This window comes from Schistosoma haematobium, chromosome 2 (assembly GCF_000699445.3).
Source record: "Schistosoma haematobium chromosome 2, whole genome shotgun sequence".
Lineage (NCBI taxonomy): Eukaryota > Metazoa > Platyhelminthes > Trematoda > Strigeidida > Schistosomatidae > Schistosoma > Schistosoma haematobium.
Window position 1 is genome coordinate 3,698,871 of NC_067197.1, and position 19,100 is coordinate 3,717,970.

General features: G+C 37.3%; 1 protein-coding gene across 1 annotated transcript in view; it reads right to left on the minus strand.

Annotated features, from left to right (window-relative positions):
• Positions 1-6,262: 6,262 nt before the first annotated feature.
• MS3_00010720 (uncharacterized protein) overlaps positions 6,263-19,100 on the minus strand; it is a gene marked incomplete at both ends in the record, with an annotated part of 54,913 nt that continues 42,075 nt past the window's right edge. The window contains 8 exons of the mRNA XM_051219114.1: positions 6,263-6,359; positions 6,712-6,785; positions 7,916-7,990; positions 9,998-10,128; positions 10,890-11,050; positions 12,318-12,421; positions 14,126-14,203; positions 14,252-14,350. Coding sequence (XP_051067287.1) covers positions 6,263-6,359; positions 6,712-6,785; positions 7,916-7,990; positions 9,998-10,128; positions 10,890-11,050; positions 12,318-12,421; positions 14,126-14,203; positions 14,252-14,350 — 819 coding nt within the window. The remainder of the gene's footprint in view (positions 6,360-6,711; positions 6,786-7,915; positions 7,991-9,997; positions 10,129-10,889; positions 11,051-12,317; positions 12,422-14,125; positions 14,204-14,251; positions 14,351-19,100) is intronic.

Sequence of the window (19,100 nt, forward strand, 5' to 3'; positions counted from 1 at the left end):
CTTCGGTGTATCCTCGCTCCTTAAGTTGTTTATCTTAATGTGTAAGAAAACATAGTTGAAAGCGTCTTTTCAGTTTTCTCGAAGTAACTTTCCTGTCTCATGACGTTGTGAAATGATCATTAGTTGCCTTCATTGAATTATAACTACAATGCACCAATACACTTTTGATTATTCTCTTCATTTCGCCTATCCTTGATAACTGAAGATGGTGTGCGGCGGCTTATCATCACAAATTGTTGATGACGATTTACGGTCGTCAATCCAAGTCTACAAATCCAGGTAATTCATTTGTATTTTCATAAGTTCATTCAAATATGTGGCCATGACATATATTTAAAATATTGGCAGTCAGTTGTGGGCTGTAACCACTATCATGGAATCTTTGATTTTCACTCGGTTATTTGATACAGGAAAAGCTCATGCTACAAATATGCTCTCATTTCAAGCGTAGTCTCAACAATGCAGATGTGATTGTAAACGTCATCCAATGCAAATATTGAACATACATTCGTTGACATTAAATAAATACTGTCAACATTTGCGTGGTGTCCATGAATGAATTGTCGCAACAGCATATTAACTTTTTCATTAATAGTTCCATATAGTTTGTTCTAATTTTCTTCGTTTTCAGTGTGAACGATGTTGTGAAACACAGTCAACGATTTTCAGAAACGTACCAATGTAAGAGTGGTTCCGCAATGAATCCTATGCGCAAATGCATTATTTAAAATAAAACATTCATCATGTGTGTGTGTGCAAAAATATTCGTTTTTCTGTTTAATTGATTCCGTAATTAAAACTTTTGAAATGTCTCGCTTTAATTCATTGAATAGTAAACATTTTTAAATTTTACGTAAAGTTGAATATTTGATTGATACAATTGGGTGAATCGATTCTGAAAAGCCAACTCATGGGAACAATATGGTTTTAATCCAGTTGAAGAATTATTCGGAAATATTGCTTCCACAATATCCGAATAAGTGTGCAGGTCAACTAAATCAGTTGTATGTTGAAATCTCGGGCGACTACATTACTGATATGTTTTTGAGGAATAGTGAGAAGGAGGGTAGGAACCATATGAACAATTGTCACCTAACGGGAACAAAACGCGTTATACATATTTGCATCAATCCTGGGACTGAAATGTAAGAGTGCTGTAATAATAAACCTGCTTTGTCTAACAATAGTGTCAATGTTGCAGTAAAGTTGGCTCGAGGCGAGTTTTCCAAGTTCAGCAAATGTTTTGTTTGAACTTCCAACAAAGTAGCATCTGGTAAAAAGCCATTAGGAAAAATTTTTGAGATGGTGGAGAAGATTTGTAGCTCATAGAGTTCATAGAGGACTAAAATTTGTAAGCTACAAATGACACTCACGTCAGAACATTTGGAAATCTTGAAAACAGCCATCGAGAGATCATGCGAACGACACAGAGAACAAAGAAGAAACACCTTAAGTTAAAAACAAATCAAGATCTCAAAACCATTCATGTAAGAAAACACAGACAAGTTCGTGATCAATCTGTCAAAAGAACCACTAAAAATACGGAAGAACACCTACTCCGAAAAGGATCAAACCACAACACAAGCAACGCCTCAAAATTGGAATTCTTCGCAGAACTAGAATCATCACTCAAGACTTCCGGAATCAGCGAAGAAACAGCAAGAAATAAGACAAACTTTAGTACCGCTAACTCAACAGGTGAAGGAAAACAATCGACTGACGCCACAAAAAGAAAAAGCTTTGAAGAAACTCAGAACTAGAAAGGGTATTATCATAGTTCCAGCGGACAAAGGACGCACCACAGTAATTATGCACAAAGAAGGAAACGTCAAAAACTCGAGGAACTACTTGAAGATATGAGTACATACAAACGGATGGATATAAATCCCGTGAACAAATTGGACAACCGAATCTCAAAGACTTTAAACAAGCTAATCAAATCAGGAGAAATAACAAAACAAGACCAATAGAGGATGAAATCCAATGGACCATTACTCCCTCGATTCTACGAGAGACCCAAAATACGCAAACCAAACATTCCACTACGTCTAACTGTAGCGATCCCCGGAACGCCAAGATACAATTTTTCAAAAGAAATTTCACGAATACTGAAACATTTAGTAGATTCATCCAACCACTCCATCAAACCTCCGACATAATTCCCAGACCAAATTAGAGAAATTCAAATAAACAACGACGAACTGATGATATCCTTCGCTGTAAAAGCGTCATTCACCTCGATTGAACCAAAATTAGCAAAAGAAACTATATCCCTGCTTCTCACCAACGAAACAAATCTCACTAAGTATACGAAGCTTCAAACTCAAATTCTACTAGAACTCATTGAATTATGCCTAAGAACATATATTTAATTCAACAACAAAATCTACGAACAAATGAAAGGGACATCAATGGGATAACAAATATCAGGATGTGATGATCAAGAGTATTTGAATTATAGTATGAACTAAGAATCCCAGAAATAACGCAATCCAATCAAGAAGTACCATACGAGCGCGAACGAAAGTACTGTGTTTAGAATCTGAAATCAAGTATCCAACAAGTACAAAGGAATCACTAGTTCATTCAAACACCACATCCGCCACCGCTTAAATTGGAGTCTGTCTGTAATTGATTGTACGTCTTCTTCTTAAGTTCATCCTGTGTTTGTCCGACAGTGTATTGAATATAGACTCTGTATTATCTAGGATGTGCTCATTAGTATTGGAATTAACAACCGAAATCGGAACAGACTCATCTGCTTCCTGGGATTTTGTACGATCATCATTTCGGTTGTGTACTGAAACAGCTGCTACCTAGAATTTGAACCATAGACATTTAGACTATCCGCCCCCATCAAATAATGTTGACTCTCTATATCCCGTATTTATGAGTGATGTGGCTTCACTTAAAATATATTTCTCACATTGGTTAGAGTAAACATTAGAAGTAATTTTGTGATAAGGATAAACAGAAGTTGATATGAAATCATCCGAATACTAATCAAAATCGAGGTCATTTAGTACTTGTGCTTTGCATTGAACAAGCTTCCCACAAGAAATTAATTCATTATGAGGACAAGTAATATTTGGCATGATATCAAGCTTTGACTCTTCTGAAATAGAATCAGAATTACAAGACCTAATATTCATTGCAGCAAGATGAACAGTAGTATTACAAACTGACTTAATATGTTCAGTATTACAACATTTGAAGCACTCAGAATTACTAGATTTACATGAATTAAAAGAGTGGAACTTGCCACAGGGCAAACATTGGCCAGACTTGTACCCATTTTCGTGAACTGCATCGTAACTCCTCAATAAATTATCTACATAACCTTCAGTATACACTGGATTGGGATTGCGTAATGTAGCGGAATTTTTATATCCCCATAATCATTCTACGAAATCGTCCTCCTTTACCACATTCGACATTTGTATATTGAACATAGTCTAGCAGCAGTTCCTTGAGAGTTGTAAAAGAAAGCGAAGTGGGCTTTCCCGTTAAAGCCAGAGTTTTTAATAAGTTATATGCTTCTTATCCGATGAATGTGAGGAAAAGTGCTACAATATTAGCATCCTCATCATCTTCCTTGGTCATAGCTCAAATTTCGAACCTTTCAAAGTAATCCTTATAAGCATCAAAATCTGAATGAATGTCCAACCGTTCCATCACAGGCTCCATCGCGACGCCAATGTGATAATCAGGAGTATTTGAATTATAGTATAAACTAAGAATCCAAGAAATAACGCAATCTAATCAAGAAGTACCATACAAGCATGAACGAATGTACTGTATTTAGAATCTGAAATCAAGCATCCAACAGGTACAAAGGAATCATTAGTTCCTTCAAACACCACACAGGACTGATCGCAGAAGCAGTGATGCAAAGAGTAGAAGCCGCGATATTTCCAGTGATCAAGCTAAAAATATGGATTCGCCATGTTGACGACACGTTCATCATCGTCGAAAAGAATGAACTAGAAAACACTTACAAGCTGATCAACAACGTTTTCGATGACATTAAGTTCATAATTGAACAGGAGTCAAACAACAAACTATCATCCTTGGATATATTATTCACTAGAACCGACACAGGAAAAATGGAAACTCAAGTGTATAGGAAACCGACCCATACAGATCAAATTCTCAACTACAATGGCAACGACCCAATAGGTCACGAAATCAACTGCGTACAAACTTTGTTCAAGAGGTTGAAGACAAACTGCAGCACACTGGCAGCACGAAAAGATGAAGAGCAATACCTGAGGGACGTATTTCAAAAGAACTGCTACTCGATAAGTTTCATCAAAAATTACCAACGGCATGCAACATCAGAACCCAAGTCAGGCACAGAAATCAACAAAAGGATCGCCCTACCATACTAAAAGACATATCAGAAACCGCAACGAGACTGCTGAAAACCTTCACGATAGGTGTGGCATACAAACCGACAAAAGTAGTGCAATCAACCCTATGCAAATCAAAGGATGAAATAACAAACGAAATCAAATATAACATCATCTACGAAATAAATAAACAGATTGAGATCTTAATTGTTCAGACTTCGTTAAAAACTGGTACATAGAAACATATAAAGAAAATTCCATTACTGTTCAGGTACTTCATGACTCGGACAGATACTTTCATTGAAAACACACCAATCGTGTGATCGTGGCTATGTATATTTTGATAACATTATGATCAAGAGGAAAACCGTGGATAATATCGGCAGTTAACCATTTTGTTACCGCTCTTAAAGAAACTCAATTTGCTACTTTAGTTTGCTGGTTCGGAAATGATTATATTCAAAACGATCGTATGTACGTGTAGAACCTGAAAAGATGATATTCACGAATGGGTACTTATTTGAAATCCCGTGTCTAGACGAATCAACTATGCACCTTTTCCAAGTTTTCGATGGTTGTTTAACTAAGGACAGGCGATGCAGTGGACTAATCAGCTCTACAATCAGGACAAACCCAAATGCTGATGAAAATATCAATTGAAGTTTAGTCTATCAATGCAAATATATGTTTTGCTCTCGTTTGTTCTCACTATCACACTTAGTCTCGCGTTTTGATTCAGAATATTTTAGCTACAGATAGATCATAACACTTCATAACAGTGAGCATTATGTTTTTAGGAAACGTCAAATTGACATTTGAGAAACTGGTTCAACAATGTACCCGAAAGTTATTCTTATTGCGCGCACTATTTCCATCTCTTTAATATCAAACAAATGTGATTTGTTATCATGTTGTTCTGAAACATATACGACTACATAGTTTATACTATGAGACTGACTTAAAAGGTTTCTTCATCAAAATTCCAACGAAAGATGATGGATGCATTGCCAGTTTACAAGCAACGTTCTTCCTGAGTTTCACGGACACCGTTATATGGTGACCGAGATTGTTTTCTGTGACACACGTGAGAAACATTGACCGGGCAAGCATCTTCATTTTGTCAGGCCGTATCTCAAAGATTGGTTCAATAACATTTATGCTGAAATTGGCAAGCTGATTTCCAGGAACGAATCCGTGCTACCGACGGATATAATGTAGGACAGCACTAAGGTGTTTTCTCAAATTCTCTATAATTGCAATTAACCTGACAGTATCGTCGTTGTGCCAATTTGTAAGCCTGTGCACTATTATATAAAACATATTATCAACTGTCTACGTTTTACATATTTGAACGAAGAAGCGTACCACTGTGATGTGACAGTATGTAGAACGCTTGTAGCCTGCTATCGCACTCCAGTATGAATTGCATTCCCCTTCGTCATTCATCATTGATACTCATGTCAAGCTGAACTTCTTCAAGTCTTGATGCTATTCGCTTGCTTGAAAAACGACTGATTTTCGTTTGCCTACAGGCCTGATATTCTAATGAACTACCTTCCTGATTGTAGCTCTTACAATAAGTGTAATCTCGAGAAAATGTTTTGCGAATCTACAGTGATTTACCAAGATCCACTACAGTACCACTGGAACTTCTGACGAAATGCAGAAATGATATTACTTGAGAAAATTTCACGAGCACCTATTCCAGTAAGGAGTACAATTATAGTGACATAATGTGTAGAACCTATTAAAAATCATTATGAGACTATTCCATCGACATTATTTACAGTTTTAAAATGTTTACTATTCAATGAATTAAAGTGAGACATTTCAAAAGTTTTAATTACGGAATCAATTAAACAGAAAAACGAATATTTTTGCACACACACACACATGATGAATGTTTTATTTTAAATAATGCATTTGCGCATAGGATTCATTGCGGAACCACTCTTACATTGGTACGTTTCTGAAAATCCTTGACTGTGTTTCACAACATCGTTCACACTGAAAACGAAGAAAATTAGAACAAACTATATGGAACTATTAATGAAAAAGTTAATATGCTGTTGCGACAATTCATTCATGGACACCACGCAAATGTTGACAGTATTTATTTAATGTCAACGAATGTATGTTCAATATTTGCATTGGATGACGTTTACAATCACATCTGCATTGTTGAGACTACGCTTGAAATGAGAGCATATTTGTAGCATGAGCTTTTCCTGTATCAAATAACCGAGTGAAAATCAAAGATTCCATGATAGTGGTTACAGCCCACAACTGACTGCCAATATTTTAAATATATGTCATGGCCACATATTTGAATGAACTTATGAAAATACAAATGAATTACCTGGATTTGTAGACTTGGATTGACGACCGTAAATCGTCATCAACAATTTGTGATGATAAGCCGCCGCACACCATCTTCAGTTATCAAGGATAGGCGAAATGAAGAGAATAATCAAAAGTGTATTGGTGCATTGTAGTTATAATTCAATGAAGGCAACTAATGATCATTTCACAACGTCATGAGACAGGAAAGTTACTTCGAGAAAACTGAAAAGACGCTTTCAACTATGTTTTCTTACACATTAAGATAAACAACTTAAGGAGCGAGGATACACCGAAGTACTGGGTAATTGTTATTCATTCAAATAAATGAACCAACGCGAAAATCAACATCATCATTTTTGGTTCTGCAAGATGTGACATATTTGTCGTTTCTCAGTGAGTAATTGTCCTTCCTTTATAGTGTCAGTAGATCTCGGACCGCGGCTGCCAATGAATGGAAATTCTTATTATGATTGACATATTAGGCTGTAAAATTCCCAGTGAAGTTATTGTTGAAGCAGAAAAACGACAGTTGACTGAAGGAGTGATAATTTATTCTTACTTGTAAACTGTTTTATTAAAATAAAACAGAGTGAACAAATTGTACTGGTTGCCACCGATTGCTTGGAAATCAACCCTATAATTCTAGAATCGTGAGTTATTGGCAAGCCCGTCCACTCTCTTTCTGATCATAGTTCATCTCAAATTCAACGCTACATCTTATCACGTCACGCAACCTCTCCTTCACAATTAATATTCGTTGTTCGTGAATGGTCAAGTTCAAAGCAACCGCATTTAGAGTTTATTAATGAGAATAACAATTTTGATTCCTTGTCAACTTAATATATTCCTTGCCATATCCATAAACTTCTCATTATAGTCGTAGTTATTTCGATTGTAACTAGCAGACATAACGTTGATTATCGCTCTGTGAAACAGATTTATATTTGAGATTGCAAAACTTGAATATAAATCCGACAGAACAAGAACCCATTTCTGAATCGATCTTTCACAGTTTTATTTCTCAAGTGGTATACTCCGCTTACTCAAAGATGTCTCTATCATCAGTTTCTTTTGTGCATAACATTTTTACTCATAAGATGGTTGAAATTTAAATGTGCCACTACTAAGCTCAATATTGACTACAGCTCACCACATTTAGCATGAATCGTTGGAAAGTGAGATTTTGTTCAAATGAATTTTGAACAGTGTGCTTAACTTACTTTCGCAAATGCTGAGAAAAACAACTTCATTTCATTTAAGCTTTCACGTGTTCCAGTTAAACTTCTCTTGTATGTCTGAAATAAATGTGGGTAAATTAACAATAAAGAATATTATATATTGAAAATTATCCTGCTGTTGAACAAGGCATTGGGTAGACGAATGTTGACGAGAGAGCTTTCTGTGTTTAGTTAATAAGTATCTATACACTTTGGTCACCCATTTGAATCTTTTCGTGCCTTCTGCAGCTAGAACTTTCTTCGAGTCTGGTTTTCGAGTGTTTTATCGCCCTTGTGCTTTTACTTTATGGCGCTGAACGTTAGACCATAAGCTCCTTTCGAAGAACAAAAGGCATGTGGTAACGTTTAAACAAGTTTCGTTTCCGTCATTTATAAATTACGACGTTTCTACACTCAAAGAATCTGACATCATGTTTCATGCCTATTCGTATCGAGGACATTCCAAGGTGCTATCTTGTTCACAAGAGTCACTCTATGAAGCGTCACCCACGACCTGCTCCCCAGTAGTGTCCCTATGATTGTCGCCTTTTCCTGCATCTCTCTGACATCGGACAGCTTCGTCATTCTCTCAATACGTCTATGACAGATCCTATCTTCACCATCTACAAATTGCTCTGACTAGTCATGTCCCAGACATCGACTAGTTTTGCTTATCTACACTGGAGAACCGACCTAAAATAAATCTCGGAAAGTCAAATATCTTATGTTTCGCTCTCCTGAATATCATAAATATATCATTATTTCGTCGTATTAGACAGCTAATCAAACACTAGCGAAATATCATCTATTTATTCACCACTTTATTGTGAAATGCGAGCGTGGTCAACTGTATATTGCATTCGAAAATTATTCAATGAAATTTAAATCCAAGCAATGAGTTCGTTTACTCTGAATCTAGAGAGCGTATACAGAATGCATGTGTTAATTGTCAATATTAGCGATTGAGGAATAAAATGAATACTGTGTTATTCAAATTCACTTACTTCGAACGATAGCATAAGACCATTTATACCAGCTGACAATTGTTCCAAATTCTAGTGAGTATGAAAATAGTTGAGATCACATAAATTTATATAACGTCTGCCACATATACATCACGTTTTCTACGTTCAACTTATATGGTCTCGTTGACAAGTAAGATGTAACGATTAGGCATGAAAAACGCTCAAAGAAGTTGAATTCTTAGGTGCCTGTATGTAGATTGAAATACAGCGTGGCGACTTATGAGATTGATCAGTTGTCGACAGTTCTGGCAATGTCGGAAGGTTTCAAATAATCACGTCCATTATTCTAGTTATATTTCAGAGAAGATATTGAATATCTTTGCGCAGTATGTGACAACTGATTATTAGATGACTATTACACTAACAACTGCTCATATATGTGATTCACTGCATTTGTTGGAACATTTAAGCACAACAATGTTAAGTGATTTCAACTATGTTAGCTTGACAAATTGAACGAGTCATAAATTATCAAGTTTTGTGGATCCTCATATAAGATTAAGTCGTAGTACTTGTCTTCCCTGAAGTAACAACATGACACTATACTAGATCGTTATAACTTCCGATTGTGAAGAAAAGGTCATTTTGTAAGACGTTTTGTTAATTGAAGTTTTTAATATTATTGACAATAATCCCAAGAAACTCGACAAAGGCAACAGTGAGAAAATAGACACGATAAACTGTCAAATAATTTGGTTTTGGGTTGACATTTCACCTGAACTCACATATTGGATGAATACAATTCTACAGTTTTCCTTAACTTGATATTTCTAGCAAGTTATCGATATTAATATTCACATCTGCTTTTAACTATTTTTCTATTTTACTGAAAGACTGATCAACTTATCATTCGGAAACTATGTACAGATGACAAGTCCATTATATCTCTGTATTTTATTACTATAATATTCATTACAATTTGAATGAATTACACCTTCCATATATACCAGTCATCTTTCAGTATGGATTCCTTAAAAATCATTTCGAAATTGAAATGCCGAAAACTGTGTAAAGATTCGAAACAATTCTTGGATTAAAAGTACGTTTAAATTTTTCTTACTTCTTTCTGAAGACTTTCAGAGTTGACTTGTTCTGATAAACAACACAGTTGAGTTCTTAACGGTGTAGAAGCATTTGGTGAACACTTTGACTGATATTCTGATTGATTTTGTACGTGTTCATTTCTGAAAACTGTAATGTAAATATCCGTTTATTGCACTGGGTTTTCGAGAATCAATATACATGTATATATAACGTGAATTGGAAATAGGATGAGTGATATCGAGGTTTCTATGTCAAGTGTGAATAGTATTCCATATATTACAGCTAACAAGACAACATCGCAATGAAAACCATTCCTCTTAACATGCTAACTCTTGATGACCTAAAATAGTATATTTATGCCTGACGATAATAACTTTCGTTACTAATATATTACTGTCCATCTTATTGCAGATACAATCACTTATATATCAAATCAGAATAACTACACTCAGATTCCACTTGCCACATTCATGTGAGAATAGTTCTCCATCAATATGAGGAATATTCGGAATAAAAAGTTTCAATTTGCACAGAAATCAGATGCCGTCTCATCTAATAATACAAGTTTAAATAACAATTATTCATTGTTAATACTGCTTGAATTCGGTTGAATAACTTAACCGAAGCACTATCTTGTGAATTGTGATAGATTGCATGTGGATGGCACATCTTCATTCATACTGTTTGCATCCGGATGAGTAATTCAGAAAAACCACATTACCGTCAGTATCGAAATTGCGCTAGAACATCTACTATAAGCACCATTGGTCTCAGTTCATAGAGATTTCGTAGATTCACATAAACAGTTCACATACACGCACATTTCTCAATTGTTAGTGACCAATTCCTAATACCTGATTGTGATACCATTGTGGTTCACCGACACGGAGTGATATCTTGAAACCTACCTGCAGACATAATCTGACGACCGAGAAGCCAACCAAGAATTCCATACTTTTCCGGCATTATTTGTGATGTATTTAGAAACGGTGGATGTAATAATCCGGATGTCATAACCACGGTAAGATTTTTGTCAAATATGTGCGGTTGGAAGGTGAAGAAACCAGGTCTAAATATTTATAAACAAACAACGAAGATTAATTTATTCAGAGAGATCAATGAACTAATAAATCGTGAAAAATGAGTGGATGAATGAACCTGTCAATAATAATTTTGTGTAAGTCTATTTATTAATGATATGTTGTACAGTGAATATCCTATTTCAAGGAATGGGATTCAATTTGCGTAACCGAATGCAACTATTTGAGATCAACCGTCCTCATGATGATAGATGCATCCAAAGTACGACACAAAATGAGATAATATGTATGATAATATTTCAGAGATCGTTATTAGCACTGCTATGATAACAGACTTATTCCTAACATTTTACGTATGTCATGATGTGACTGCCTAATCTATAAGATCTTACGTGGAAGTCAAGTCATTATCTATACTCAATCATCGTGTCGTAACAATTAGCAATATGATACTTGGCATTTTTGAAGAACACGTCTGAGCTGAAGAGAGGATAATATATTTAATGCGAATAAAGATAAGTTATATAGAACGATCACGTCAGCAATGCTGAGCCATGCCATCAAATTGAGTGAGTATTCCCCGTTCACTGTTATTGGCCTTCTCATCGTGTTCAATGTTGAATATCCATCTTCCCAGTTATCTCATGTTCAGCTTTGAGGATGTGTGGATAGGACCAGTAAAACTACACATGCAGTAGTGATTATGTATCGAAAGACTTAAGTCCCAGAAATCAACACAGTAGTCATAATCTACTTATATGTGGTGTGCAGGAGAAGTAATGTTGGATGAATAGTATAAAAACTGGTGCCTTATGTTTCGATCCTGTTGACATACTTATTTTGCAAGGTAAATGTACATTGGTGAATTGAATTAGGGTGTATGGAACGAGAATTTGTCAATTATTTTAGAATAACAACTTATTGAATCCCATCTAATAGTATCAATAAACGCACGTGATCATATTTGATCGCCTAATTAAATGTGTTTACACTTTCATTGAATCGTTGTAAATTTGCCTTATTTGATTACATTAGATCAAAGTAGATTGTACCGTATGAAGTTTGCTCCCTAAATGCTATGCAACTACATTACACTGAAATACTGACAAACACGTTTCGTTTTCTTCTAAATTGAGCGATTTCACCCATTTTACCATCATTCATAAAATCACTATTTGAAACATAACCAGTTGTGAATCACGATGCCATAAATAGTGTTTGTTCTATGAACAAAGAGTTTATTTTACATGAGAGTCAGTAGTGATTAAAAAGCCATAGTAACAAAGAACAACTCACAATTCGTATCTGCGCGAAGTGGCCTTCAATGATGTTAGAAATTTAGCTTTCATCGAGTAGTATGCATTTATAAGATAGTTATCTGCAGAAAGTTTATTCTGAAACTGAAATAAAATGATTTCTTTATTACCTTCAAAGTTACTGATTTACTAAATGAAAGAAATCGTAATCGTACAGACGTTTCAACATATCAACTTTCATTTATTTAAATGCGGAAGTCATTTCATTGCAATTCCATGGAAGGTACATAAAATAACAACGACAGACTGACTGATATGATGGATCACTTTTGCTTGGAAGATCAATTAAAACAAAACTGGCATCAGATATGAACTATGAGGAAAACGATGCATACTAAATGATAGTCCATTTCAAAATGGTTAATGCGTTTTTATATTTCACAATAATCTACATTCTGTTGGTGACAGTATAACATACACTGGACAAACATGAAGCAAACAACTGTGTAAACCATAAACAATTCAATCTTTTGAAGATCAATCTACATATGTTCGGAGATTTGAGGTATAATAAGTAGAATAGCTTGATGGAAGACTTTCATTTCTATTGTTGTACATCTGGCTTAATTCAGTTACAGAAGTAATGGTAATTGTTAAGGTTACTCAAGACACATTGAAATATTTTCTCTGAATGATGGCACCTCTGAAGAAGAATAATGTGTGAGAACGAGTGAAGTTGCTTCTACTCTCTATATTTCCTTCCTATGAAAAGTCTCAAATCGAAATGCGATTTACAGACGTAATAGATAATGAATCAAGAAAATGAAACACGTAGTGTAACGAAGGATATACGCAACTGCAATCGTTGACTAAATGATCGATACAGAATCGAATGATTAATAGTATCATATCTGCATTCATTCTTATTTCAATTTCATAATCTTAATGTTGAGCAAGTTTAGCTGCTAGGAAACGTATACTAGTTTATATGTTAGTTATTCTTTTTAGCGCAAATCCTTTACCATTTTGGTTGCAATATTGTTTTCATTCAATGTTAGATTTGAAATGTAGGTGCAAACGTTTTCTTGAATTTTTCTTTACGTATTCATCGACACAGTTGAAAATGAAGCTTTGTCGTCACATATTGATATCACTCCGATAAGCTTCAGTCATGTGCAAGTAATTACGAATATTTATTCTATTATTTATAAGCGTTTGTGAACGTCTGTGAATGTTTTCTAAAGAACTCGACACATCAAAGCTCGACACATCGAAGCTCGACACATCATTTTTGGTTCAAGATAGTTTTATATGCTTATGCGATGTCAAATTTATACGCCATTTTATTCGTTTAGTAGTCTTTGCTTCTATGTGTCGTTCTGTTTAGCCGCAAAATAAGCTTGTTTGCAATGCGCCTTGGATAGCAAAAACGTTTCGTGTCGGTAACGTTAGACAACGTAAGGCGAACGTAATAGGCTGTCTTAAGTGAAGTGGGTGTAGGACGTGAAATAGAGACGTTAGCAATAGGAACCTTCAAAAGAAACACTAATACGTTTGCATGGGGTGAGCACTGAAGATGCTATTCAGAACGAATAAATAAGGCACTGCAATCAAACCATCTAGCTTGACAAATTCAACACTTCGAAATATGGTAATACTTGTCTATAAATATTCTGATTGTGTTCTATTCATGAGTTGGAAACAATCACGCAAGTCAGATTGTGAAAAGATTGATAGAAACAAATAATATTTTCTCAATCATAAACAGTCAGTCAATTATTTGGCTGAGTCATTGATCATTACGTTAAGCAATGATAAAATATTTAGTGTTACACTTGAGGAACGTACTTCGAGTATTTTATCTCGGCCTTTGTATTCCTCACTCAACGATTCTGAATCCATTATTGATACTTTCATATTGGAAACCTGAATAATACAATCGGTTATTATTCACACTATCAAAACTAAACAAACCGTTGAAATAGCTTTTTGTTTGTCATCTTCACTCCTCCACGATCCTTGAGAGAATAATTCAGTCAATTTGCGCTTCATTCCGTCAAACATTTGAATCACCTATTGCGTACAAACAGACATAACGATCAAAGTGACAAAATAAATGATACATGTCACCAGAGGTTATTCGTACTTTGTTACATGACTGTAAGCTAGTTAGGAACTGAATAGATAACGGAAGAATTGATTTACACTCTTTCCTATTATCCAGCATATCTCATAATTGTTCCAGTTGTTGAATCACACAGACTTAGTTGAACCATTCAATCAAATTCATGTTCACAGAGAAAATTCAATTTTCAAACTACGCCTTACATTATCCGCCAGTTTCTTCAACACAAAAAGTAAATCGTGTCATTGTAATGACCTGTCATACTTTCAATTATGAACAATTGGTAAATGATAAATTATTGAAATCGGAACTCACTTCGTCTTTTGTACTCTTACTTATACTAGAATATTTGTGCTGTTTGTTTATTGTCCACCAGAAATTCTCCTTCAATTCCTGGATGCAACTTGGTGGCGTCTCATCTGAAATGTTTATTGAAATACATTGTAGCGGTAATTAAATTCCCAAAATAAATAGCTCTGTACGTTTTCGACATTGGATGCTGACCATATGTTTCAGTGGACTCATCTAGCTGAAGGCGCTCGGTCAGCCATCCGCACTAGATCACGTGTGGCAACGCCGTGCTCAACATCAACCGCAATCGCTAGCCAGATTAGATCAGAGAATTCCGATATACTGGTCATCGCCAAATATACTCTTCCGATCTCCTCGAATCTGTCTTCTGATTTCTCTGAGTGGGAACGAAATATATTAGGTGTTACTGATAGAAGCGTTGTAAAACACTGAATACCTGTGACATCATCATTGGTGAGACCGACGTGATCTGGTACACCAAATTGCAACTGTGAGTCTGTTCCTTTTTGGGATTTTTATATATCTTTGCCTAATTTTTTTATTTTTTAAACATTGTGATTTTTTTTTCGTGTTTTTTCTTGGATATATATATATTTTCCCCTCGTTCATTATCGTACTTCATACTTCATCATGACTGAACAGACACCTAAAGTACTCAAGCTTAAGACTTTGTCCCCGCCTTCGTTTCAACTGATGCCCTTCTGGCCCGACAACATCGAAGCCTGGTTTTGCTACGCAGAAGCCGACTTCTCCGAGCACGGCGTGATCGACACACGTGCACAATTCCTCGCAGTAGTCAAAGCACTACCGCGCAAATTCAACAGGTACGTAACACCTAGTATGTTTACTAGTGATGTTTCCGAAACTTACGAAAACTTGTAACGTTCGATTCTTAAACGAGGAGATCTAACCGATCGACAAAGGTTAGATCAACTCTTCAATAACATCGACCTGCAACACGGTTCTGCGACGGACATGCTGCAACGGATGAGAGAGGTTATAGGCCCAAGAACTTTCGACGAAGTTCTATTCAAACAACTCTTCTTGTCAAAACTTCCCCAACAGGTGCAAGCAGTTCTGGTCTCGTTCCAGAACAACGCCTTAGACGAACTAGCTGCATCTGCCGACCGCATTTTAGAAATTACGAAACCTTCTACCACCGAGGTATTTTCAATCAAAGAAAAACCTCAAAGGACTCAGAATGACATAACCGAGTTATGTCATACACTCACGCGTTGTCTCAATCTTCGTACTGACCGTAAGAGATCGCGCACCCCACGTAGAAGCATTTCACGTAAGCGATCTGTCTCTAGACCACGAGAGACAGATAACCCCGACTGGTGCTGGTATCATAACCAGTATGTGAAGTTTTCCAGAAATTGCAGAAAACGCCGCAATTTTCCCAACACGAAACCGACTGATTCGAAAAACAGTTCGGGAAACCTTCAAGCCGGCACGCGTTAACGGCAACCGTAACCGGCGAACATAGCCGTCTGTTATACGTCACAGATGTGACAACGAGAGTTCGCTACCTAGTTAACACTGGTGCGGAAGTTAGCGTTCTCCTAGCAAATCCCAACGACCGGCTTAACGAATCGGCTCTAAACGTACAGGCGGCAAACGGAAAACCGATCGCTACGTATGGCAAAAGGTACGTTTACCTTAACGTGGGTTTACGCGAACCCATTCACTGGATCTTCGTTGTTGCAGATGTTTCTATTCCAATCATTGGTATGGACCTTCTACAACACCAAAATCTGATCATCGACACTCTCAAACGGAGGCTAGTAGACGGAAACACTAATTTGTCCGTTTGCGTAACTTCTTTTACTGGTTGCAGAGTATCCCCAGTCACAGTTAAGCATATGATAGACCCACTCTATCAACCACTACTCGACAAGTACCCTGGGATACAACAAACTCAACCGAAACTACCGTGTGTAACCGGCAATGTTACACATCACATCACGACTACAGGACCACCTGTATTTTCTAAAGCACGCCGACTAGCTCCTGAAAAGCTGAGGTTAGCGAAAAACGAGTTCGACCATATGATAGACTTAGGAATCATACGAACGTCAAGTAGCCCATATGCATCTCCGTTGCACATGGTCCCTAAAAAGGACAGCAATGATTGGCGTCCAACTGGTGACTATCGGCGATTGAACGCGAAAACCATTCCCGATCGTTACCCGTTGCCTCACATTCACGACTTGACAGCTACCTTGAAAGGTACAACTGTCTTTTCGAAAATCGACTTGGTTAAAGCGTATAACCAAATTTCCATGGCCACTGACGACTTACCAAAAACCGCCATAATTACTCCTTTCGGACTCTATGAATTTTTGCGAATGCCTTTCGGTCTAAGAAATGCTGCTCAAACATTGCAAAGATTCATAGACGACGTTTTTCGAGGTCTCAACTTCGTACACGCGTATGTTGACGACTGTCTAATCGCAAGTCCGGACAGAGAATCACATCTCAAGCATCTGGATCTTGTTTTCGAACGACTACAAAAACATGGCATTACTGTAAACGTTCAGAAATGCCAATTCGGAACCGACTCATTAGACTTTCTGGGACACACTATCGATGCTCAAGGTATCCGACCCCTTAGAACCAAAGTGGCGGCCATTCTGGATTACCCAGAACCGACCACCGTCAAGCAATTACGCACGTTTAACGGCCTGGTAAGTTTCTATAGACGTTTCATACCGAAATGCGCATTACTTATGAAACCTCTGACCGACCAACTTCGTGGAAATGCGAAATCCATCAATTTGGACGACACCGCACGAAAAGCATTCTCCACAGTTAGGGAACTGATTGCTAAAGCAACAATGCTCTCACATCAGGACACACGAGCACCCATTAGCATCGCAGTAGACGCATCCGACTCGGCAATCGGTGGCGTCTTACAACAATGGGTTAACAACTCTTGGCAACCCTTGGCATTTTTCTCTAGAAGGTTGCTAGACACCGAATCGAGGTACAGCACATTCGGTAGGGAACTCCTAGCTATGTATTGTGCTGTACGGCATTTCCAACACTATATCGAAGGCCGTGAATTCACTCTTTTCACGGACCATAAACCGCTCACTTTCTCGTTAAGCTCTCCTTCTGACAAGTACTCTCCCCGTGAGTCTCGACAACTGGACTACATTTCGCAGTTTACTTCAGATATTCAACACATCTCTGGAGCAAACAATGTAGTTGCAGACGCCTTATCTCGCATAACTTCCTTGAACAGTTTCCAAGGAATCGACCTTCTTAAACTCGCCGAGCTTCAAAAAGAAGATACTGATCTTCAGCACGAGTTATCGTCCACAAGAATTAAACTACGCATCAAACAGATGGGAACAGGTAAGGAAACCTTACTTTGCGACACATCTACAGGTAGGCATCGCCCAATCGTGCCGAAAAATTATCGATGCAATGTCTTCAATACATTGCACAAACTTTCTCATCCAGGTGTTCGTGCAACCATCAAGCTTATTGCAGAACGGTTTTGCTGGCCTGGCATGAATAAAGACGTGAGGGAGTGGGCACGCTCCTGTGTAAGCTGCCAAAAATCTAAGGTTATCAGACACAATAAATGTCCCTTAGGCTCATTTAAAACTCCAGATGCTCGTTTCGACCATGTTCATCTGGATTTGGTAGGGCCTTTACCAGATTCAAATGGATACTCTTACCTCTTAACCTGCGTAGACCGTTTCACTCGATGGCCAGAAGCAGTACCTATCAAGGACATCACTGCTGAAACAGTGGCCCGCACCTTCGTCGAACGATGGGTAGCAAACTTCGGCTGCCTTTCAACCATCACTACAGACTGCGGACGTCAGTTTGAATCTGAAATTTTCCGTCGTCTGACCACACTATTAGGAAGCACTCGATTCCGAACGACCGCCTACCACCCACAATCAAACGGGTTGGTAGAACGTTTTCACCGACAACTCAAAGCTTCACTATCAGCTGCAAACGTTTCACAGTGGACCGACGCTCTTCCACTTGTCTTACTAGGTGTCCGCAATGCAGTGAAAGCTGATATTGGATACACTGCGGCTCAACTCGTTTATGGAACGACACTTCGACTTCCAGGAGAATTCGTGGATCCTTCGTCCTCTTCAATGAACATGGATCTAACCTCCTACACGAACAGGCTTACAAACGCAATGCGTTCAGTTAAACCTGCTTCCACTCGACCACAATCAACCGATGTTTTCGTTCAACCTGACTTACGATATAGTACACACGTTTTCGTTCGTCGAGACTCGCATCGACGACCATTCGAATCAGCATACGAAGGACCCTTCAAAGTTCTTCAACATGAATCTAAGTACTATGTAGTCGATAAGAACGGAACAAACGATAGAATCAGCATCGATC